This window comes from Hyperoodon ampullatus (genome assembly GCF_949752795.1).
Source record: "Hyperoodon ampullatus genome assembly, chromosome: 12".
In the NCBI taxonomy this organism is placed as follows: domain Eukaryota; kingdom Metazoa; phylum Chordata; class Mammalia; order Artiodactyla; family Ziphiidae; genus Hyperoodon; species Hyperoodon ampullatus.
The window spans coordinates 51,395,443-51,421,155 of record NC_136925.1 but is presented as its reverse complement, the minus strand read 5'-3'; the positions used below and the strand labels follow the sequence as shown (position 1 = coordinate 51,421,155).

At 35.7% G+C, this 25,713-nt stretch overlaps 1 protein-coding gene across 1 annotated transcript in view; it reads left to right on the top strand.

Annotated features, from left to right (window-relative positions):
- TRDN (triadin) overlaps positions 1-25,713 on the top strand; it is a gene marked incomplete at both ends in the record, with an annotated part of 296,330 nt that overhangs the window by 244,764 nt on the left and 25,853 nt on the right. The window contains 4 exon segments of the mRNA XM_079716733.1: positions 20,392-20,418; positions 20,850-20,879; positions 22,449-22,478; positions 24,312-24,359. Of these exon segments, the coding sequence (XP_079572859.1) occupies positions 20,392-20,418; positions 20,850-20,879; positions 22,449-22,478; positions 24,312-24,359 (135 nt within the window).

The following is a 25,713-nucleotide window of genomic DNA, read 5'->3' as shown; positions in this document are numbered from 1 at the left end:
CCTCCCGGACCAGGGAACGAACCCGTGTCCCCTGCATCGGCAGGCGGACTCTCAACCACTGCGCCACCAGGGAAGCCCTAAATCTTATTCTTATAATTGGTTGAACCTTATGGAATCACCTGTACTCGAACATCTTTTACCTCGAAAACAGTAGTTTCATACAGTTCAACATAACAGATTCAACTATTTTCTTTCCCTCTAATTAAATATCCAAATACTCTTTGGAGAAGTAATCCATTGCCTTACTGATCATTAATTTGAAAATTGGAATACTTTTACAAGAGACTTCCTGCAAACAGGTTCTGCAAGAAAGGAAGACAAGAGATTAGCTGGTCACTTTTAAAACAGGTGTTAAAAGTTAGAAGAAGAGGGCTTCCCTGGTGGCGCAGTGGTTGAGAGTCCGCCTGCCGATGCAGGGGACACGGGTTCGTGCCCTGGTCTGGGAGGATCCCACATGCCGCGGAGCGGCTGGGCCCTTGAGCCATGGCCATTGAGCCTGCGCGTCCGGAGCCTGTGCTCCGCATCGGGAGAGGCCACAACAGTGAGAGGCCCACGTACCGCAAAAAAAAAAAAAAGAAAAGAAAGAAAGAAGAAGAATCATCATAGAATAAAGTGCGGAAAAAAAAGAAGACTAAAATTCCTGAGGAGAACTCCAATTAATTACAGTCTTTCTAGGGCTAACCCTATACCAAATATTTTGTATCTAGATGAAGATATTTACATGTCTGTATCTACATACGCAAAAGAAGGTTATATCTATATCTCTCCCTATAGTGAAAGTGATACTATGTACATGCATTCATATCGTTGGTGTTAAAATATTTGCATATACTAATTTTTACAAATTTTAACCTACATTTAAGTAATTCTTTCTTCACCCTTCTATTTATAGGTTAAAATTAACCCAAATTATTGTCACTTCTACGAAAAGTATTGTCAACATATCAAAAGGGATTGTTTAAGTGTTTTTGTATTTTTAGTGAATGAAATAATCATTTTAAGTGACTTTATAAAATCTGAAAGTATGCATTCTCTGGAAGGTAAATGGAAAAATCAACAATTTTAAACAGTAAGAAAAATGCATGATAAAGACAAAATGATACATTGAGTCTTAACATCAAAAGTTATAATTGAACTTTAGATATACCTGAAGAAAAGGAAAAACTATGTATATAAATTACTTTACTGTTGTTAGCACACTTACTGAGTGTTTATCGCTGGCCAGATAAAAGGTGCATGATGTCACCCCTTCCTGTAAGCATAGCACTGTATTTTATGCTTTATTTTACTTTCGGTATATAATGGAAAATAGTAATATATGCACTATAAATATCCTATTATTGGTTGACATTAAATAATTATGCCTGTTTTTATGTTATATTTATTTTTCTCTTCCTAAAAGGAAAGAGAAAGCAGCACTAAGGGCTATTTTATTATAAAATATAATCAATTAACAATTTATTGACAACATATATTATGCTAATATCACTGCCATATGTCAAGAATTGTGCTTGTTGATACAAAGTTTAGAAACAAGTGATAAGATATTGTTTCCATCCCAAGAGAATATGATCAAGGACATAGACATGAACTATTGAAAGATGGCTACCAGATAATTAGTTACATTTGTGAAGATTGCTCTAGGAGTCTAGAGAGAGGGGACATTCCTGTAGTCTGTGTCAATCAGTGAAAACTTCAGGGAGATGATGGATTAAGCTGGGATTTTAGGAATATGCAAGAGCATCTGAGGCAGGAAGGTGATTATAAAGCATGGCAGAAGTCAGCTTTATAGTAGAAAAACATGAATTTGACTCTCTTTGCCACTTGCTAGGGGTGTGACCTAAATTCCTTAACGTTTCTGAGTTTTAATTTTTTTGTCTACTGAATACTCACCTGGTAGGGTTGTTATAAGAAATCCAGTTGATGTTTGCCATTTGCTTCAGATTCAATAAAAGGGAGCTCTATTTAGGAGTTAGCCCGGAGGCAGGGATGAGCATGGCAGAAGCAGGAGACAGTGAGGAGAGGATCAAGGACCAAAGGAGATTCCAGGGGCCACATGAGGACCAGAAAATGGCAGGACTGCAGCGATGACGTCTGCCCATATGAGTAAAAGCTTACTTCTCTCACTGTTGTGGCCTCTCCCGTTGCGGAGCACAGGCTCCAGATGCACAAGCTCAGCGGCCGTGGCTCACGGGCCCAGCTGCTCCGCGGCATGTGGGATCTTCCCGGACCGGGACACGAACCTGTGTCCCCTGCATCGGCAGGCGGACTCTCAACCATTGCGCCACCAGGGAAGCCCCTAAGCTTACTTTTATAGTAATCTAAGTGTTATAAAGGTGGGAGACATTGATAAGGAGGGGTAGAGAGGCAGCATTAAGGAAGTGAATTCTGTTTACTTTAAATATTATTTATAGCCATGATTAATATTCTGTGTGGAATTATTAGGAATTAAGGTTTTTAAATGTCACAGGACCTAACAACCCATTGAAAAGTACTAATAGCATCTTGTTATATACCCTTTCAGTTATATGAATACAAAAATCACAATCATACTCTCTGTACTGTGGTATCACTGCTTTTGTAATTGTCAAGCTGTTTCACAGGAAAAGGCTGGAAACTGATGACATTAGCTATATATGACTCTAAGGTCTCAAGCACGAAAAGACGAAGAAGGTGATGAAATGTAGAAGTTGCAAAGGAAATGCAGGTGGTGTGGACAGAGGTGTCCTAGAGACACTAGGAAATCGGGAATATTCACTCTGAATCCTCACACAAGGTTTTGTATCCATGAGCTTAGAGGTTTAGAGTTAGAAGCCAAAGGAGAAAAGGATTTCTTCAATAAACAGAAACATAGAGAGAAAAGAGAAGGGAATGAAAGGCAGCTTCTTGGAAAAGTAAAAGAACTGGTGAAACGGAAAGTGTGTTACCTGAGAGATCGGGACACACAGTGTGTCAGTATCCCAAAGCCCGGACACTTTCAAGAAAAAGTAGAAAAATCAGCAGTCTCAATGTCTCAGGAAAGTCAAGGGGCATGATGACTGAGAAACAGCCGTTATATTTGACAAAAATCTGTCATTTTGTGACCAAGTGGAGAGCATTTTTAGTAAAGTGGTGGAAGTAGAATGAAGCTTAGAGGAATTAATAAGAGAATTTATCAGTAATAAGTGGATGCAGAACAGCAACTACTTTTTTCAGGAGTTTGCTGTTAAAAGGAGACAAGGGCTCCCCTGGTGGCGCAGTGGTTGAGAGTCCGCCTGCCGATGCAGGGGACACGGGTTCGTGCCTCGGTCAGGGAAGATCCCACATGCCGCGGAACGGCTGACCCCGTGAGCCATGGACGCTGAGCCTGAGCGTCCGGAGCCTGTGCTCCACAACGGAAGAGGCCACAACAGTGAGAGGCCCGCGTACCGCAAAAAAAAAAAAAAAAAAAAAAAACAAGGAGACAAAATACTGTATTCCAGCAGGTGGAATCAATGAACTAGGTTTGTCGTTTCCACGTTTATGATAGTGTGGAGCATTCCAGGGAGAGGAGGAGCATGAAATCCGGAGGGAGATATGAATTTGGAGAGAACTGCCCAAGTTATGACAAGTGTTGGGATACACACTATAGGTGGAGGACGTTAGCTTAATTATGAGGAAGAAAAAATTCTCCCCTGAGCTTTGTAAAAACAATGAAAAGATAGATTAAATTAAAGCTGAGTGTACATGAGGACGCTTCTGGTGAGCAATCTTTTCTCCTAAAATCTCTTCTGCAAAGGTGACCACTAACATGTCCATTGCCAAACCCAGGGGATAGTTTTCTTGCTTCATATTACACTGACCTCTAGATAATATCTGACCATGTTCATCATCTCTTACTCCTCAAAAAAAATATTTTTCTTTGACAGAAACTAAAACATTTAACCCACAGAGTTAAAAATAAAACAACAACAAAATATGACTACAATTTAAAAAACTGAAGCAACATTGTAGCAATTAGTTATTTTTGACATGGCATATTATTAGCCTCTAAATTCTTTGTCTTTTACCCCCTAATGAAAACGATGGCAAACAGGGCATGCATTTCATTAGGTAATTGGAGAATAGCTAAGCGTTCTTTTTGGGAAGCAATGGACATTAATTATAAGTAGTAATGTAATTAAAACCAAAAAAGACTTGCATAAGTAATAAGCAATAATTTACTTTTCTTTTTCATCAAGAAAATTGATATTCATAAACAAAATCTTCAGAGTTCTGTAACTGCATTTCTAACTGCCTCATCAAAATCTTCACATCGTTAATCTGCCTGGACATCACTTTGTTTTAAAATTGAACTCAATATCCCTTAACATTCTCTTTTCCTTTTGTTTCTTATCCCAAAAAATGCAACTCATGACTCAGAATTCAGTTACACTGCCTTAAACATCATCTGAGTCATTTACAGCTTTCCCTCCTCTTTCAGAACCCAACATCCAAGTATGTACTAAGTTATATGTTTCCCAAATTTGGTCTCTCCTTTTTTTCTCCCTCGGTAAGACCCTAGTTCTAGTTCTCATCATCCCTTGCCTGAATAAATATACAAACCCATGACTTAATCAACTTGTTTCCATCTCCTCTTCAAAGATCTACCAGAAGCCTATGCTAGTTACATTTTCTAAATGGGTATGTATAGGGGCACGGTGTTAGGTTCATTGACACTGCATTATACTGCCTCCAGTGTATTTCTTCATGTGGCTTCCATTTGTCTAATCCACCACCACAAAGACATTTTAAAAAGATCACCAATTCTGTGGATTTTCATCTATTCAGTGACTTTTCAATATTTTCCTTTCATGTCAGGTCCATATCAAAAACATCTCACCTGTTTAACTTCCCTCCATTCTTGGCAACTTACTTTCCCACCCACCCCCTTTTCTCTGTCTTTAAACACACAACATGAATTATCCAGCCTTGGTCTGTTTGCACATGTTTTCCTCTAGCATATCATGTGATAGCAATGTTTGTTGAATGGGTTTCTTCTAACTTTGTGTCTCAGCTCCTATATTATCTCTGCTGTGAGCTGTGCAGCCTTTTCCTTCTCAGAGGAGACAGAAAATCACTCAAAAGCCACCATAGCCACAGCAGATCAACAAAATTTTCCTCATAGAAAGGGAGGCGTTGGTTAATGGTTATTTTAAAAACTCTATTTTTGACATGTGTCTTGCATTTGCAGTATAGCACACGCAGAGATAGTTTTTTTAATGTAAAAGACCAACAGAAGCAGGATGGTTTAGAGAGAGGAACTCTAGGACAATAGGTATGGAGTGATTTACAACAAACCACTTAAGTTCTGAGTCCTTCATTCTTTACCTATGAAATAGAGTTCCCATCAACAATGTATTCCATGCTAATCTAACAGACTTATTGTGAAATGACATGATATAATGTATGTGAAAGTGCCTTCAAGAGCTATGAAAGCAGAAAAAAATAAAAGGCTATCATCCATATCCTTGCTATTCCAAGGGTGGTCCACAAAACAGCATCAGCATCACCTGGTTGCTTGTTAGATATGTAGACTCTTAGGTCCCATTAATAACTGCTGAATAAGAATTTGAATTTTTACCAAGACTCCAAAGTCATTAGTATGCACATTAAAATTTGAGAAAGAAAATTATAGAATTCATAAACATCTAAGATTGCCCTTATCTCCAGGGAAGAAAAATATATCAAGCTTATCTCTATACATTTAGCTAATGCAAAGTGTACATGTGTTTTTGAATGGTTGCTTTCTAACTAGAAGCAAGGTCCTCACAATAACTAAGCACTGGTTGACATTGTCCATCCACTGTCTCATTTGGGTGATTTCTGAACTTTGGTCATCCATGAAATGACTGAGGAATCAACCCTTCCATTCTCATGACACAGCACAGGCAAACAGGCACTGCTTGTATCTGTGTGTTCATTTGAGTTTAAAAGGAATAAATACACATATTTTGCTTGAAGTACCTGTATGTCAAGGGTAAACTGGCTTTTTATTTTACCAGCTGGCTAAGATACTGATACAACAGGTGAATGACTTACTGAAGGAAAACAGGATGCCCTTACACCTATCAGTCATCAAAGTATCTCTGGCCTATATCTTTTAAAGAACTTAGTTCCAATTGGTTACTCTATTTAATTTACATCTATCATAGTATAAAATAAATACAGTTCAATATCTATTTAAAATTTACCATAGTGATCCTGCAAGAGAAATATGTATTAACCTTATTAACTGGATCTTAATAGATAATAGAGAGAATTTACATTCTCTCTCTCTCCCTCCCTCCTCTCTCTCTCTCCCTATTTCTCTCTCTCTCACACACACACATACATGTTCATGTGTGCGGGTGTGCACACACACAATACTTTATGTACATCTTTCAGTTAACCAGAAAGCATTGGATATTTGAATATGCAGGGCTCCTATAAATTGTAGAGATAATTAAATCTCAGTTTCATTAACTAAACTAAGTTATAGTAGGATCCATGGCTAAGTTTAGTTTAATAAGTATTTATAGAATTTCTACCATGCATTAAATACTTTGCTAGGTTTTAAACTCTCAAAAAATATATTTTATCTAGGCAGGGTTCAGTAAATAAAGAGCTAATACTAGCAGAAAAAGGAATAAGTAATTAAAATCAAACAAACAAGAAAAAGTTGTTCAGAGTGAATTCTGTAAACAGAGGAAAGTTTTCTTTTTCCAGCCTATTGGTTCAGAGAAAAATTTCCAAAGGAGAGAATATAAGAGTAGTCTCAAAGTATGGGTAAAGATTAGCCAGGTGAAGAAAGCCTGGGGAGGATATTGCAGACAAGAGAGAGTAAGCAGAAGCCTCGGCTAGAGGAGGGAAGCAGTGAGGAACATTGAGAACCACCAGTATTTCACCTTCAATTCAGCAAAAGGTCTGCGTGGAGGATAGGAGTAGGTGAGGCTTGAGAGGAACAGCTGTGTCCCGAGTAAGGGTTGTGTCCTTCTTCCTAAGGGAAACTGGGAACAACTACAAGAGTTTAAGGAAAATGAGATACAACTTAAATTAGAATTTCAAATTGCTGGGACTTCCCTGGTGGCGCAGTGGTTGAGAATCTGCCTGCTAATGCAGGGACGCGAGTTCGAGCCCTGGTCTGGGAGGATCCCACATGCCGCAGAGCAGCTGGGCCCGTGAGCCACAACTACTGAACCTGCGCGTCTGGAGCCTGTGCTCCACAACAAGAGAGGCTGCCATAGTGAGAGGCCCACGCACCACAATGAAGAGTGGCAACCGCTTGACGCAATTAGAGAAAGCCCTCGCACAGAAATGAAGACGCAGCACAGCAAAAATAAATAAATAAATTAATAAACTCCTATCCCCCCCCCAAAAAAAAAGAATTTCAAATTGCTCAGTCTGGCTAATTACAGAGACTGAAGGTAAAGAGGATGTCAATAGTTTCAGGAAATCTGTTGGGGGCAGGAGACTATTGCACTGATACTTCTAGAGTTACTACATTTTCATAGAGCACTGGTAGGAAGGAAAAGAAGAGAGCTATTATAGAAATATTTAGGAAGTAAAATTGCCATACTATGGAAAAGGGGGTGGATTGGAGAAAAATTCAGGATAACTCCCAGGTTTCTGGGATAGTGTGTGGACAGTAATGTCGTTTTCTGTGATTGGAATTTTCAAGAGAAGTGCAGATTTAGCAAAAGGAAGCTATATGTAAAGTTTTGACATATTTATTATACAAATTTTTGTCAAGCAGTTATTATATTATAGGGGATATTGAAACGGAGCAGGACCCTATGGTCCTGCCCCCACCCATGTCCTCAGCCTGCCTTTTGTCTGTGGATAAACTTTAGCCAAAGACTAAGTTTAATTAGAGAAGTGAGAAAATGTAGAAACAAAAGAAAACAGTCAAAGGAGACCAAATAATAACAGTTTAATCATTAAGCAAAGTCAAGGACCTTTAGTTCCTCCTTAAGGACTACAGATAATATTCTGAGCCATATCCCGTGAGCTGTCTTATAGATACTGACACCCCTACCAGGAGGAAGAAGTTAACTACATGATGACCAGGCTGTAGCCATGACATAAGCTGCTACAATTCCAAGAACTGGCCTCAGAGAAATGGGAACAAACCCTGGAACTAAAGACTAACTGTATTTAAAACAACCAAGATGGGGCTTCCCTGGTGGCGCAGTGGTTGAGAGTCCACCTGCCGATGCAGGGGACGTGGGTTCGTGCCCCAGTCCAGAAAGATCCCACATGCCGTGGAGCGGCTGGGCCCGTGAGCCATGGCCGCTGAGCCTGCGCGTCCGGAGCCTGTGCTCCGCAATGGGAGAGACCGATCAGACCACCACATTACTGATTGCAAGATGGCTGTCAGAACTGCCTGTGCTGTTCTGCTCCCTCCCTCCGCCAACACAACCCTGAAACTCCTCTTTAAAAGCCCCTGTCCCCTGAACAGCAATCAGGAGTTGGTTCTAGGACAGGAGAGTCCACCCTCTCCCCCGGTTGCCAGCCTCCGAAATAAAGCAAGCTTTCCTTTCCTACCAACAATTTTCTCTAGAGAATTGGCTCTCGAGTGGCAAGCAGCCAGACCTGGGTTCGGTAACAATTTGGTAAGTGCAGACATCCATTAGTAAACAGTCAAGTTCCTGTCCTCCTAGAACTTATAATCTAATTGGGGTAGAGGTGCAGGAGAGACATGTCGAATTAGAGGTACCTGTGGGATGTACATTGAAGTGTGTTTACCAGGCAGCTGGGGAGAAAACACAGTAGTTAATTCGGATGTTTCCAGCACAGATGTGCTGGCTTAAATGATGAGAGTTATTGACATCTACCGAGGGGAGTGTGTTGGGGAGGAGCAAGGACTGAGGAAGCAACCAGGAAGGACACTGATATGTAAAGAGTGGATAGAGGGGGAGAGGGAGACTCTGAAGGAGTTAAAGAAAGAGCAAGAGGAGAATTCTCTTAGAAGCTCGAGACATTGTCTCAGAAACCAGGGAGGAAAGAATTTCAAGGAGGAGGAAACTGTCAAAATGTCAAACATAGCAGAAATTTGCAGTAAGATAAAGACTGAAAAGTATTTGGAATATATAATATGGAGTCACTGATGATCTTATGAGCAATTTTGGTGGAGCTCAATGGGTGGAAAACCAAATTACTATATTTTGAGGCCTTTGGTTGGAAGTCAGAAATTGGGGCTAGAAAACATACATTGTATACTTTGTATACATTGTAGACTATTCGTTTAAAATCTTGTCTGAAAAAGGGAAAAGACAGTGCATTTAGTTAAGAAAACAGCTGGGCAGAGTAAAAAGAATGGGAGCTGTGACATCAGGGAAACTGTAGTTTGGTTCCTAATCTATCAAACAGAGATTTCACAGCTACTGTCTTTACAACTTTACAGGGTTACAGTATCTGTAAAGGCAATAATATATGGAAAAATGCTAAAAACTAAGGCATACACTAATTCCATTGTTAAACACCTGAGAGATAAGGGAATTTATGTTCGTAACACCTAAAGGATTTCATTTTGTTTAATTACCATGGAGATCAAACAATTTCCTTTTCAATATAGATCTCTATTTGTTTTTTAAGTTTACTTGTGTAATATTTCCCTACTTGTGTAATAATACCACTTTTAATTTTAAAACCTTGAACTAAATCCTTCTGCCTTTAAAGACCATATAATTTTATTCAGTTCAGCTAAGAGTAAAAATCAATAACATTATTGTTATAGAGTTTTTCTTTCTAACTGTAAAGGGAGAAGTGTTCCTGCAGTATAAGTTATTTCTTACACTTGTATTTTGCAAAGTGTTTTGCATAGAAGACTAGCCATAATTATTGATACATGAAAGAGTTTTGAGGTTAAGTAAGTCTGGGAAAACCTCTTGGAGTTCATCATAGATATGAACACATTATGAAAATCTGATAGTAAAAAACCTGCTGAATGTTTTTTCATCCAATGTTTCTCATATTTATTCAACCATGGTATCTTTTCTGTAATATAATAGTGGTGTTCAGCTGAACACACTTTGAAAAACGATGTCTTACACATTTACTTACTTAAAAGATTGGGGAAGCAATAGAGCAAAGATGATAGAATTTTTTAAATTAATAACAACGTATATTTTAAAAAAGAAGAAAAACTAAATAAGGAAGACTGGAAGCAATGTTTGATTGTGTTGCAATTAGAATGATGAAGATATGCTAACATGAATAATAAATTTATGCCCAGGCATTGCTATCTCAAAATTTCCTTTAATTTTTTTCCCCATAAACAAGAAGACAAAAAATTCTACTGTAAATTCTTGGGGGAGGAAGCAATCATTCTCTTTTGGGATAAAAAATTTATTAAAATTATGCTGACATGGAAAATTGAGTAATTGCTAGCAAGTGGCATTGGTGTTAAATACTTCATAAGTATCCCTACAGATAACCATGTAAATGCAGTAGGTCATCCATTGCTTCTATTATAAACTAGTGTTTGCTGATTAGTCACTAGGTATGTGTCATTATAATATGCTGAGAAGGATTATTACCACAAAGAAACTTACAATAAACCAAGAAAATTGCAATAAATTTTACTATGTAAGTCCAAGGGTATTTATTGAATGCCAACTAATACAAATCCTGGAAAATGAAAAAAATGCCTAATATTGGTAGAGCAATTAATCAAGAGGATTTATTTGCATACATACATAATTTGATCTCATAAGATCTTATGATTTAGGTTTCATTATTTTGCCCAAGTTACAAGCAAGTAAGCTGAAATAAAGATGAAATGAATTCCCAGGTTACAAAATTCATAGGTGGGATGACCTAGCTTCTTTCAACATATCAATGGCCACATTCATATACTCAACTTGATTTCTAAGGCAGTGAGCAAATGACTTACAATGTCACAAGTTGTCCTCTTTGACTTCAAGGTAACATAAAATGTAGTGTACCTTCCTTTTGCCAATGTATCACGGATATAGTTTACTGCCAAATTTAGAACCTCAAATATAATATTATCATTCTATTCTCAGAAAAATATAAATAGAGATGATGGGGGCAGTCGTGGGAAAAAATGTTGGAGTGGTGATACACCTATTTTGAACTGAATTGATTATCTGAGTAACTCTTAGATAAATCTGGATGATACTAATAACAAATCAGGGCAGTAGACCATATGTTCCTTAGGGCAGGATTTTTGTTGGTTTATTTCATTCTTACTTGTGCCTAAAATAGTTCCTAGCACATAATAAGAGCTCAGTAAATGTTTTTGAATGAACAAATGTAGTAAGAGTTTAGTTATTCAGTCAAATGGACCTGGAATCCTGTCTAATAATTTGTTAAAATGAGAAATTGAGCTCATGAGGGTTACTATAAATGTTAAAGTATTCTATTTAAAATGCTTAGTCTGGTTCTGGGCACAAAATAAACTTTTAGTGTGTTAGCTATAAATTATGCTAATAGGTTCATGAGAATTTTTCAGAATTAAAATTTGGTACAGTTTTTCAAAATTTGAAAGAGATGAAATCATTGGCTTTCATTTAAGCAATTTTTATTTTGTGGAAAAAATTTTATTTTGTGGAAAAAAGATATAACCCTTTTCCTGCTTGACCTTTGAATGTAGACCACTTCCGTACTAAAACCTTCTCTTTTTATTTATAATAATGACTTGAGTACTGTAGCCTTAAATTTTTCTGGTGAAATGTATCTTCTAGAGATGAAATATTTCTTAGCCAATTCAATCAGTCAAGCACAGTCCCATAAGTAGCTTCTGAATCAACCTGTGATAGGTACAATTTTTCTCAGCTGGCTTAAAGGAGAGATGCATGGTCTGTGAATCCTAGGAAAGTCCTCTCTATCCAGTGAAAAAGGAAGAATAATGATAGCTTCATTTAAAATTACTAAACACTACTTATGCATGAGTGTAAACAAAGAGCCAATAATTGGATATTTCATCTCCTTTAGATATTTCTTCAATGGTATGCATTTTAGACTTCTTCAAAAGACATAATTTTTAGTTTTTAGGTTTTTTTCAGAAAGATTTTCTTCTTTCTGTAATTTATGGGAATAAAAAATGCTTTTTTTTTGCCCTTTATATAAAATTGTCATTGAAAATTCTCCTTCCCAATTTCAACCCACTCTAAAAACTAATTGAGGAAGAGCTTTCAGTGTGGCAAAAGCAATTCACTAACCAAGACTTTATTACTTGCCATAGAGGAAGTTGATGATCTGATTCTTCTAAAATAAAAAACAACAACAACAAAAAACACAGCTCCAGAGCTTTTTAGACACTTGCCTTTAAGAAGACAGCTCGATTAGAATGGTTTCTGTCTCCAGGCTAATTTGTGAGTTACTCTGATATTACAAAATTTACAAAAATTCAGTTTTCCCCCATGTTAATGTATTGCTTACTTTTATCTTCTTTGCTATTCTAAAATATAGCTTTATATTAGCTATATTAATTATAATTAATTAATTATAGCTTTATTGATTATTTGAACCTATTCTCAATCTCCTTTTTTCTTTCTTCTATGAATAAACATGCTCATACTATTTGTAACACTCAATATATCGTACAGTTTTAAAAACAATGTTCTTAGCTAATTTTTGTTTTGTTTTTTGATTTAGTAGATTAACACAGTGATATTTATATATAGAAATATTTCTCAAGCCAGTGATGAAATGTTCCACACCTGTGGGATGCTTAAAAGAGGGTGTATATTTAATAACTGAATCATATTCCAGAGGAAAATATTTCAGATCTCTCTTGTGGACAAACATCAGGAATCTTCCCTTTGCTTTCATATGCTGTTCAAATTTAGCTCCCAATGACACAAAACATCTTAAAAAAGGAAAATGAGACTGTTTATGTGGCTGTAGTAGTAATGAAAAGAAATAATATTAATTACTATCTCTTCTATTCTAACATCCCTGATTTCAGAACAGAATATCTTAGAGCTTCGGAACTGAGATTAATGTGACCAATACCTAACATGACAAAAATAATGGTTCCTTTGGGGTCATGCCTCCCTACTTTAAAGAGGCTGATCCAAACTCAGACATTTTACTGTGCTCTCCTCCTCACAAACCCTCCACCACTAAATCATGCCCTAATCAAACCCCTGACCTTTAAATTAAGGATTGAATCTCACTGAGCCTACATCATAGTGAGGGCTCATTTCTTACTGTCTCATTTTTTCCTAAGATCCACTTAAAGGATCAGGATGTGTTGGAGAGGTGTTTAGGGAAATATAGTAAATCTTAATAATTAAAACATGCTTGTGCCTGGTGGTGCTAATCAATTTAAAATGCTCTCCAATGCATTTTATATTCCAGGCCAAAACTGCACAATAGTCACAGCTAAACATAGTATAATTTCCTCCTTTTCTTAGATGAAATGATCACAACATTAATAAGAAATCCCATGCACAGACTTTCCCATGTTTTATTTTCATGTATCCCAAAGCAAGGTGATCACAATACAATTGTGAAAAATATCCTCTGTAGAGAAAAAATGGAAGATTTCTGTTGATAATATGTTTAATATGTTTTATTGAAGGGTCACAGAGTTAAAAGCTCTCTCTTCTTTGCAACCACTTCCCATATATTTTAGCAGCATCTTCAATGGGTCATCAGTGAGAATGTGTTTAGTGTATGCATTACTCAAGAGAGCAACCCTCCATTGATACAGAGTTATCACTTGTTCATTATTATTGACTATGTGTGGACAATGAACAAGTGCAAAGGATACTAAGGTGATAGTTGCAGTCCCTGACTAGTGAACTTACCAATTTATTTGGGGAAGGCAAATGAGTAAATAATTACAGAGTATTGCAAATAATTACGATATACAGGGATAATAATTTACATTGGATAGGGAGAGTACAGATTAGGGGCATTTAACCCATCATGGAAAGAGGTCAAGAAAGTCTTCATAAGAGAGACAACAGCTGAGCTGTCTTAATAAATGAGTGCGGTACAGTGAAAGGTGATAAGAAGGGAAAGGACATCAGATGAGAAAGGAAACTGGAGGGTGAAAATGATATATTTTTACTCAAATTCATATACAAATCAGAAAAGATGACCGTTTAGAGATTTATAACGTATTTTATATATTTAACATTTATACTTTTCCATTTTAATTTTGATAATTAAAAGGTTAGAAAACTTCATGAAACATGTAGCTGAGTAATAATGGCTTCTAGTAAAATATGGTAAGATCTTTGAACTGACGCAGGCATTCCATAAAAGTCCTTATAATATTTCCTTGCTTCCTCCAAATGGATTGCTTATTCAATATGTATGGCACAAAGTTTAGCTATTAATCTTCAAGTCAATTTAAAAGATAAAGTGCCTGTTAAGTAGTTCTTTTGGCTAAGATATACGTCTACAACAGAGCCATCTTCTGCTCTGTACTAAATATCTGTGTAAGGAAATATATCTGAAACAGACTCACAGGTCTTAAAAACAAAGTTTGTTAATCTGCCTTAGACCTAAAAACGTGCTTCCACAGCAGAAAATCTATGAGGAATTGAGTAAACAGACTTACTAAACAGCAATAAAACTAAGAGGAATTAATGCTGCAACATTTCAGGTTGATTATCTACACTGTGTCTCCCTTTTAAATGATTTACTATTTAGATTTAAATTAATATTTAGTGTAAATATATTATTTTAGACCTGGATGAGATCTTAAAAATCACCTAATCTAACTTCTTACATTTATTTTCATTTTGGAAGAGGAGAACCAAACAAGTTAAATGGCCATGTCAAGGTTTCACAGTAAATAAGTGTCTGAATGAGAATTTGACCCAACACTTAAGATATCTTTATCTACTGCTTGTTGCAGTGTACTACGAAATAAGTAGTTTCTGATTGTATAGGTCAAAATTTTATTAATTTTGTCTGACATTACTTTCAAAATTCCTTAATATATATAGATGTAGATAGGCTATTTATTCTTTTATGTATATAATTTTAAACTGCTATAATTTTTATCATTCATGTGTCTAATATTTTAGAATATTTTGGCTCTTAATTTTTTTCCTTTTACTTTCTTTTTTTATTTGTTGACTATGACCATTTATTCTTTTAAGTCTATGCATTGTAAGGGTAGAAATGGGAAATACTGCATTGACATTTTGTTTTAATACAATTCAAAATACTTAGAAAATACAGAAAATACAAAAGCTATAATAGAAATAGAAAAAACTAAAATCTCCATAACTAAAATGAACAAATATATTTATGTATGTATATACTAATTATATTGCTACTTACTATTGAAATGTATTCTGTGAATGTGGAGCCAATTATCACTTCCATGAGAACATCAATGTTACAATGATTTGGTTTCCTTTGTAAAAATAAAATATTCTTGTGTTATATAAAGTAGATTTCACATCACATACTTTACAGATCTCAATCACAAACATCTGAATATACTATTACTGTCATCTATATTGAAAAGTTGACACCCTATAATCATCATAAGCATGTTCTGTTTTTAGCTTTATCCATTTATGTCTCAGTAGATTGAAGGCTTTCTCTGATTTTAATTAAGCCATATTTGCTGAAATATGACATACACGGTTAGATGGAACTCAGAATTGTAAAAAATAACCATAGTTTTTTGTTAAATGAATGCTGTTAACAAATGTCATGGTTATCAAACAGTGGTTCTCAAATTTCAACATGTGTCAGATATACCTGGTGGGCTGGCCCGTGCCTAGAGTTTATGATTCTGAAGGTCAGGGATGGGGCTAAGAATTTACATTTTTAAGTTCCCAGGTGATGCTGCTGTTTGAGAACTACTGCCTTTCCAGAATTCTCCTCCAACAAACATTCTACACTTGTCCTTATGTTTATTGCAGCCTAAATATGGACCTTAGGAAATATATAGTCTTAGACCATGTATAAACAAACATTTACATACACTTTATTCATTCATGTATCTACAGATATGTTTGCCTGTGAAGTTTCATCAGAGTTTAAACTTATATGATATACTCTCACAACTGAATGTATAAGATCATGAAACTAGGAATATAAAAGAGCTAAAGAATATTTAGGACTGACATTAGCAAGATGGTGATATAGGAATTTCCAGTGTTCATTTCCTCCCAAGACACATCCATTTGAACAACTCTTTGTGCATGCAAATACCTTCACAAGAGTCAGGGATTCCAGGTGATGTCTTAAAACACCTGGGTGAAGCAAAGAAATAAGTAAAGACACACTGAGGAGAGTAGGAAAAATAGATCCGCATTCCCGCCATTCCCCTTCCCCAAGCCCAGGCAGCCCAGCTCAGAAAAAGACACCATCCTCATGGGAGAAGGAGAGTGAAGTGAGCACCCAACTTCACCACAGACCCCAGAGCTAGTCTGAATACTAAATGGGATTTAGCCAGATGAAGAAGGAGGAAGAATGTTCTAGACAGAGAGATAAACATTTAAGACATCCCAGAAGAAAAAGAGACCTTAAGATGTTTTTTAGAAATGCAATACTTCAGTATAACTTGAACATAGAGTACAAAATAGTACAGAAGAGGGTGATGAGATATGCAACAATTAGATTCATCAGTAGCCTTATAGAGCAAGCAGAGGCAGCTGGAGTTAATAAAGGCAGTACGTGATTTACACTGAGATGTGATATCTGAAATAACCAGACAGGCATCTTAGAAAATCTCTCTGGCTTCAGAATTGAAAGAACGATGGAAAAAAGCCTATGTTTGCATGACCAGTTTGGATGTTCTTGGTAAATACAAACAGAAACAGTGGTGGATTGGATTAAAGTATTGTATTGTTTCCTAGGGCTGTGGTAACTATGCCAGAAAATGAGTGGCTTAAAACAGAAAATTATTCTCTCACAGTTCCCTAGACCAGAAGTCCAAAATCAAGGTTTAGGCAGGACTATGTTCTCTTTGAGGGTTCTGGAAGAGAATCTGTTCCATGCCTTTCTCTCAGCTTCTGGTCTTGCTGGAAATTCTTGGTGTTCCTTGGCTTCTAGGTGAATCATTCCAATCTCTGCCTTTGTCATCACATGGTATTCTCCCTGTATCTTCACATCATCTTCCCTCTATGCATGTCCATTTCTGTGTCTCTTCTCCTCCTTTTATAGGGACACCAGTCATACTGGGTTAGGGCCCAGCCTAATGACTTCATGTAACCTAATTATATCTGCAAAGACCCTATTTCCAAATAAGGTCACATTTATGCGGTACTGAGTATTAGGACTGCAACATTTCTTTTTTTTTTTTTTTTTTTTTGCGGTACGCGGGCCTCTCACTGTTGTGGCCTTTCCCGTTGCAGAGCACAGGCTCCGGACGTGCAGGCTTAGCGGCCATGGCTCACGGGCCCAGCCGCTCTGCGGCATGTGGGATCTTCCCGGACCGGGGCACGAACCCGCTTCCCCCTGCGTCGGCAGGTGAACTCTCAACCACTGTGCCACCAGGGAAGCCCTGCAACATTTCTGATAGGGGGACACATTAAAACCATAGCACAGAATACAGGAGAACAGCAGAATAATTAGACAGTTGTTAGAGGACTGCAATTGAAATTAAACTTGGAAATAAGTATATATGGGAGGGCACATGAAGAACCAGCTCTGAAACCCAGATTTCATTATTGAACAGATTTGTGGGAATAGATAGTTATCCAGTATCTATCACAACCTGATTGTAGGAATTAGCAGAACTTTTAAGTCAAGATTTTCTTAACCTGGTTGGGTTTGAAGAGCATAACTGAACATCCTTATATTTGTACACAATTTGTGTGTGTGGTGTGTGTGTGTATGTTCTCTTATTGAACTGTGCTTGGTCCATGTTGAGAGCAGTAGGTAGAGTCTTATGAAAACTGTTACATAATTAAGGTAGGGATATTGTTGAAGATGTTATCTGCTACATTATACTGCATTACACTTTTTTTTTTCTGAGAACCCATAAAACAAATTTATCTCAGGTAATATTATCAAGAATTGTTGTGCTTCTCTTAAACAACTTATTTGCTTACAACTTAAAACAGTGTGAATTGTATAACTGATTGCACATTTTATCTTTGTCTGGGTACCAGAAACCTGAGAGGTGAATAGTCATGTCAAGTCAAAGAAAGCCTGTAGTAATTTTAACATTTTTTTGTGTTCTAATGTAATTTCTGAATTCACATATTCTCCTACATTCATTGACTCAACTTCTCCATTTATTTACCTTCTCTTGTTTTCATTAATTATTTCATTTATTTATCTAATGAACAAACAATAATTGAGTGCCTATCACGTAACCATGTATTGCACCAGCTCTCTGGATTCAATGATGGATAAACATGATCTCTGTTCTCAAATATCTCACAGTATAGAAGGGAAGGTATTCACTTAAGTTAATATTTACAGTATATTGTGAATAAGATATCAAAAAACAATGATCAAGATATCAAAAAAATAATGTTGGCACATAAAGGGGAAAAGTTGTCCAACCATATCAGAAAATGCTTTCTGAGGAAGAGATAGCTGAGCCCTAAATAGAAATTAGCCAAATAAAAAGTGAAGGGAAGAAAACTCTGATAAAAAAAAAAAGAATCAAGGAATAAAAATCTCTACATAAATGGTGAGATATTCTATGTTTGTGGAGTAGAAGATTCAACATTAAGATATCAGTTCTTCCCAACTTGATCTATAGATACACTGTAATTTCCATCAAAATCTCAGCAAGTTATTTTGTGGATGTTGACTAAGTGATTCTAAAGTTTACATGGATTGGGAAAACACCCAGAATAGCCAACACAAAACCAAAAAAAAAAAGAACAAAGCTGAAGGACTGACACTACCCAACATGAACACTTACTATAAACTGCTACAGTATTATTACTATTTCTTTCTCTACCTTAAGTAGTTTCGTTGTGCGCATAGCCTGGCAGTGCTCATCTGAAGACTTGAGGGAGCCTTCCACAAATTCTCCAAACTTTTTAAAATCTTTTTTTCTCCCTCTTTCTAATCTCTTTAGCTTCCTACTTTATATTACTCTGACCACTGATCTCTCGCTGTCTTGGTCTCTCAAGACTCCCAGTTCAATCTCATCAAATCAGCTCTATTCCTGCACTAACAGCCTTCAGTTCTCTTAAGGCATTAAGCTGGGATAATCATAGAGTGCAGCTCATTTGTTTTTCGTTACTTAAAAATCACTGTCCTTTATTGTGTGATGTCCAATATCTTTAAAACCATGTTTTATATAGTTTTTTCTATTTCCTATAGTTTCAAGTGTGAAAACTAATCAGGTTCTTGCTATTTTATTTAGCTAAAAGTGAAAGTCACTAGGACACTTTTGACAATGAAGAGGATGGTATAAATGTTTATCTTATTACAGTAGAGTATACTATGTACATCCTTCCCAGAAGCCAAATGAATAGGAATTTAAAAAGAAGAAAGTGATCAACATAGTTACATATGTTCATTGATACTGGAAAGTAAGGAGGAATTAGTTAGTGACCAGAGATGCCTGATAAATATAATGTTGGGAATAGAAGCTAGATGATAGTGAATTAATGATTAAATGGGAGTTAATAAATGGAAAAAACAAGTAAAGGTAACATTCTTAAGAATTTTAGTAGAGCAGTTATGGAAAGGTATTGGATGTTATTAATCTAGGAATTCAGAATCAAAGAAAGGTGCTTTGTTTACTGTTAAGATCTTTGTTGAGATAAAAAAAAGAAAGAAAGTTAAAATTTACTGTGGATAGGGCAGATGTTGGCAAACCATGGCCTGCAGACTGGCCACCAGCTTCTGTAAGTAAAGCTTTATTGGAACACAGCCATTTCTATTCATTCACATAATGGTTATGGCTGCTCTGTGCTACAACAACAGAGCTGAATAATTGCAACAGAGATCATATGGCTCCAAAGTAAAAAAATATATATATCTGAACTTTCACAGAAAATTTGCCAACCCCTGAACTAGGACTCCAATATGCAATAAAAGCATATGGTATATTTTGGGTCATCAAGAATTCCAGATTCAGCAGCAGTCGCTATTTAATATATTATACTGGGACAGATAACATATTGATAATGTTAATGGAAATGAAAACAGTCTTGAATTTTTCATCTTGGTTAATGAAAGGCTACAAGTAATTCTCAAAATAAAATTGTATGTTCCATCTTAACATTAGATTAAGCAGTTAACATTGCACATGAGTTTGTGAGCAAATTTTTTAATGGTGCAATGAAATTAAACTGTTATTGTTTTAAATGATTTTTCAGTTAGTATCTTGGCTTGGACATTAAATTACATATCCTGTAAAAATTTCAATAAAGAAAGATAGTTGGGTTCTATAGTGTTTGATTTTCAAATATATAATATTCTACCATATACAATGTTGATCCAATAACAATGGAAAGACTCAGTTTTTAATAATTTAAAAATTTTTTCTAGGCAAAGAAGTCAAGCCCAAGTCTCCACGTATGTTATACATGCCAAAAACAAAAAACAAATCTTAAATGCCTGCTTTATTCATCCTCTGATTCTATTGTTGAGTGTATTTTGCATAAAGTCAAAGGCTTAACTATTTTGTGCAGATAATGTGCTGGTTATCTTACTTGTGTTTCTGAGAATTTGCTATGCTGATATTTTCCTTTATACTTCATTCACTGGGTATGATTTCATTAACTTCTCATTAAAAATCTTAGTTCATGTTTCCAGTTTTTCTCAAAAATTCTTATTGTGATTGATAATGAGGAACTTTTAGTTGTGTGTGTATTAATCTGCTGCAATCATAAGAAGACAATTAATATGGAAGATTAAAGAAAAATAATATGTAAAAGAATTATGCATGAGTACAGGAAATAAATATTTTTATATAATCATTATTACTAATGTTTACTCGTTTTTAGAGCCACAAATAAAAAAGGAAGATAAGCCAGGTATGTACATTTCCTTCCATATTTATAATGAATAGCATACTTTTTTGCAAATGTGTTTTAGTGCAAATATTATACTAAAATTTTATTCTTGAACAACTTTTTAAAATAAAACAAACGTAACATATGTTTAGCTATACTACCTGTTCCTAGAAAAAAAACCCTATTTACAAAGTGAAACCGCTGAGAAATTTATATAATTCAGAAGAAACAAATGACTACTTTTCACTGATTATTATAGAACACAGACATCCTGTCAGAAAAAAAGCTGCCCACACTCTTCTATTTTTTGGGGGCTCCTGAGTCAGATGAACATTTCTAAGGGCTATAGCAGGCAGCAAACAGTTTTTTAAAAGAAAACACAGCAATGATTTTAAAAACAGTTAAAATTTTGATTCATGTCTCCCAACTGTATTGGTGTTATGGGGCTGCTGTAATAAAATACCAGAAACTAGGTGGCTAAAAACAACAGAAATTTATTCTCTCACAGTTCTGGGAACTAGACATTCGAAATCAAAGTGTCGGCAGGGCATGTTTCCCTTGTAAGGTGTAGGGAAGAATCCTTCCTTGCCTCTTTTGGCTTCTGGTGTTTGTGAGCAATCCTTGGTATTCCTAGGCTTGAAGAGGCATCTCTCTAATCTCAGCCTCTATCATCACATGAACCTCTTCTCCCATTGTCTTTATCTCTGTATGTTTTCTCTTCTTCTTTAAGGATACCAGTTCTACTAGATTAAGGATCCTCTCTACCCCCATATAACCACACCTTAACTAATTATTATAGCTTAAAACAACAAAAATTGATTTTTTCACAGTTCTAGAGGATGGAAGTCCAAAGTCAAGATAGAAGCAGAGCCACACTCCCTTTGAAACCTGTAGAGGACAATGTTTCCTTATCTCTTCTAGCTTCTGGTGTTTGTCGGCAGTCCTTGGTGTTCCTTGGCTTGTAGTTGGCTCACTCCAATCTCTGCCTCCGTCATTACACAGCCATCTTCTCTGGTGTGTCTCTATCTGTGTCTTTTTTCTTCTTATAAGGACACCAGTCAGATTGGATTAAGGGCCCACCCTACTCCAGTGTGGCCTCATTTTACCTTAACTAATCACATCTGCAAATAATCCTATTTCCAAATAAGGTCACATTCTGAGTTATTTTCTACTAGGTCTTCAAATATTTTTTTGTGGCACACAATTCAAGCCATAACATGGTCTAAATTTCTGAATCACAATTACATATATTTAAGAAAAACTCTTCCAACTCCTATCATCAAGTCATTTATCTTATGTGGACATTAGAACTATTCTCCACAACAATAATCTTGAGAAAACAGAAAATTCATGTTGAAATCCATTAGCAGTAGCAATAACTTAGTGACAGACAAGTACATATCATGATTTTAACTACTATGTGTTCAATAGTCCAGTACTGACAAGCCAGTAGGAAACTAAAATAATTTTTACTAAAATTCTGCTTTTTCAAATTATGGTAAAAGAAATAAAATAGTGTCCAAAAATGAATTTGTGCTCTAGTTTATTTTTTCAGATTTAAAAATTTCTATCTTTTGTTTTCCCCTTCAGAGTCGCAAGTTAAAAAGGAAGCAAAGCCAGGTAACAATATTTTTATTCTTAGTCACAGAGCTAATGTTGCTGTTATTTTAGTACTAAAAAAGGCTTACTACCCACCAATGGAGAGTTACACAGAGTCTTCCAGATCCTCATTATTTTCCCTACTCCATTGCTCAATATGGTTTCACACTACTGGATTAGGTGAGAATGGGGATATTCCATAGGCAAAAACATCTAGAATATGGCTTTAAGTGAACCTCAGCAGAGACTCCAGGTTTCAGGAGACATTTCTTGGAGTTCTTCAAAGCCTAGTATAATCATGTTTATTTCTGATAACACACCAGAGTTATAAAATCATGAAATCATAGGCTACTGAGATTTGAAGGGAAAGAGGACAAGAACTTACCAAGCATCTTCTAGAGCTGAGGAATAGCATAAGATTCCATTTTCATCCCATCACTAGGAGAGACATGCAACATGACAATTATTACCCATGTTTCATAACTGTGGAAACAGTTCAATAGACCAAGTTTAGAAAGTTATTTTTCCAAGATTTTCACGTTAATAAATATTGGAGCTAGAATTGTGCCCAGGTCTGGTTTACTCAAAACCCTGGGTGATATCACTAAGAGATTGTCCCAGACTAACAATCATTTTATTAAGAGGCAACATTTATCTAAAATAAGGGCAATCTTTCCAAGTTTACACTGCTATTTAATGTGTAAGTCCTAGTTCTGGTACCATCTAATTACTCACCTGAGGCAAGTCAACAAAACCCTCAGGTTCTATGGATGCTATTTGTTCATTATACAAAATTATGTAGGGCTTCCCTGGTGGCGCAGTGGTTGAGAGTCCCGCCTGCCGATGCAGGGAACATGGGTTTGTGCCCCGGTCCGGGAAGATCCCACATGCCACGGAGCAGCTGGGCCCGTGAGCCGTGGCGCTGAGCCTGTGCGTCCGGAGCCTGTGCTCCGCGGCAGGAGAGGCCATAACGGTGAGAGGCCCACGTACCGCAAAAAAAAAAAAAAAAAAAAAAAAAATTATGTAACAGGATTCTTAAATAAAAACAAATTCAAGAATCCAAGTCTATATGTATACACAATACTATCTTATTCCTTTAATTCTTACCAGAGCTTACCTGACAACTGATCATAAGCTTGAGTCTAGTTTTTCTTGTAAATAATGTATCTTTTTAATGTATCAAGGCTTAAAAATGCCTAACTACTTACTATCTTATTATTTATTTTCCTGAGTACATTTATTTGCTGCAGAAGAGTATGTGTTACCAGATATGAACACTTTGAATTTTACCTCTTTTTTTTTTTTAAATCAGAAACCCAATACCATTTAAAACTTCTATTTAGGCCTAGTAATATTTAAAACTTTCATTTATTATTATTAAATACTACAATTTTGCAGGTGATTTAATTGAAATTTTTATAATTTTGAATGTTTATTTTCTAGCTTCATCCGAAAAAGCTCAAATACACAGTATGTATCTGAATTTTATCTATAAAGTTGATACAGAATTTTTCAAAAAACTTAAATATATTTACTAATACATATTTGAAATCTATGCCTCAGTATTTATACTTTATTACAGCCTATGCTTTGGAATTTATAGGTGCTTAAATGTAAATAAGAATTCTTTGTATATTGTTTTCATGCAACCAAAACCTTTAAGTTTTTTATTTAAACTACATGAAATGACATGAAAATTAAGAAACAGTTTTTCTCCATGGACACATTTGTTAAAATCTGTCAATTTTTTTCTACTAAACAAATCACTGGACCACGTCAGAGAGAAAATTCGCCATATGTTAATTTATAAAGCTTCTAAATATCTGAAAAGATTTTCTTTTTTATTATTTTCAGAACAAGACATAGTGAAACCAGAAAAGACTGTTTCTCATGGTAAACCAGGTATTTTGCAGGTGTTATTTGTACAATAGTATCAAATTGTCTCTCAATGTTCTAGTTTTAACAGGATGATGAGCTTAGAGTCAAATCTAAAGTTATTAGGGATGGTTCATAGTTCATGCTGAGAACTTGACCTGCCAGATATAACTACATAGCTCGTGATCCCTTCCGATCAGAGACTTAGCTTAGCACAAAGACCATCTTTGCCAGCATTCAGATGAATGGTCTTTATATTTCATTTTGTTTTGTTCTGTTTGGGACAAGACATCACTAGAAAACTTGTAATTCAGAATGGCTCATTCAAACATGATCATCTTGAATTCCAAAAATCCCAAGAAAAGGAAATCAATATTTCCTCCTGCTTCCCTTCATCCTTCCTCTTTCATTCATCTTCTTATTCTTGGTCCTACATTTTGTAGAAAGTAGAGGTAAGCCAATGGGCTTTGCTCATAAGGAGAAATAGAGAAATTACCAAGACTATCTTAATAATTAGTTTTTATTTAAGAATAGAAACTTTATTTAAATCTTAATTTAAGCCAATTAAATATGAATTTAAATTTGAGGTTGTGTCAAGCCCCAGTTATTCTGTAGAATATTGTCCTTTATTGTTTCCCTGATGTTGTGAACATAGTTAGGCCAGAATCTTTACAAAGGTAAAAGCATACTTTCTTTAAATGTATCTTAGGAAACTTTTTGCTTATGTTTTTAAAATTTTACTTTATACAATCTCTTTTCAATGGATTTGAGTCAGTTTGACTTTACTTGTTTATGCTTTAAAGAATATGAGACACCAACAACAGAAACCATAGAAATAAATAAAGCAGAAGCAGACTATGGGGAGGTGAGAAGAGCAGTCTGTATAGACATAAGCAAAACTTTAGAAACAACTTTTAGAACCTCCTGATATAATGAATAGTAAACCCTGTTACTTTCTTTTCTGTCCTAAATATCAACCATTTTTGAGGTGAAATACTGAGAGAAGGAGAGAGTTTAGTCTCTGAGTGTATAACAAAGACATTGCCCTCTAGCCACATCTTTCTTTTATTTCAGTGGTCACATTCATACTCTAAATTCTGTTTCCCAGTGAAACCTTCTAATTAGGATATTTGACTAACTGATTCATTCTCACTGCTGAATACTTGAAAAGTTTAATTTTATATAGAATCATTTTACTAATCCCTCTACTTTGACCCAAATCTATTTGACTATGTCTACAAAAACATACAGCATAGAAGACATCCCATAAATGCACCACCTTTGCCCTTCCCCAGCTTTGCAACATAAAAACTTGGGTTCCCAGGCTAATCCTGCGTTCTCAGGGAGGTATCTTGCTCAAGAAAGATAAAAAATTGTTTCT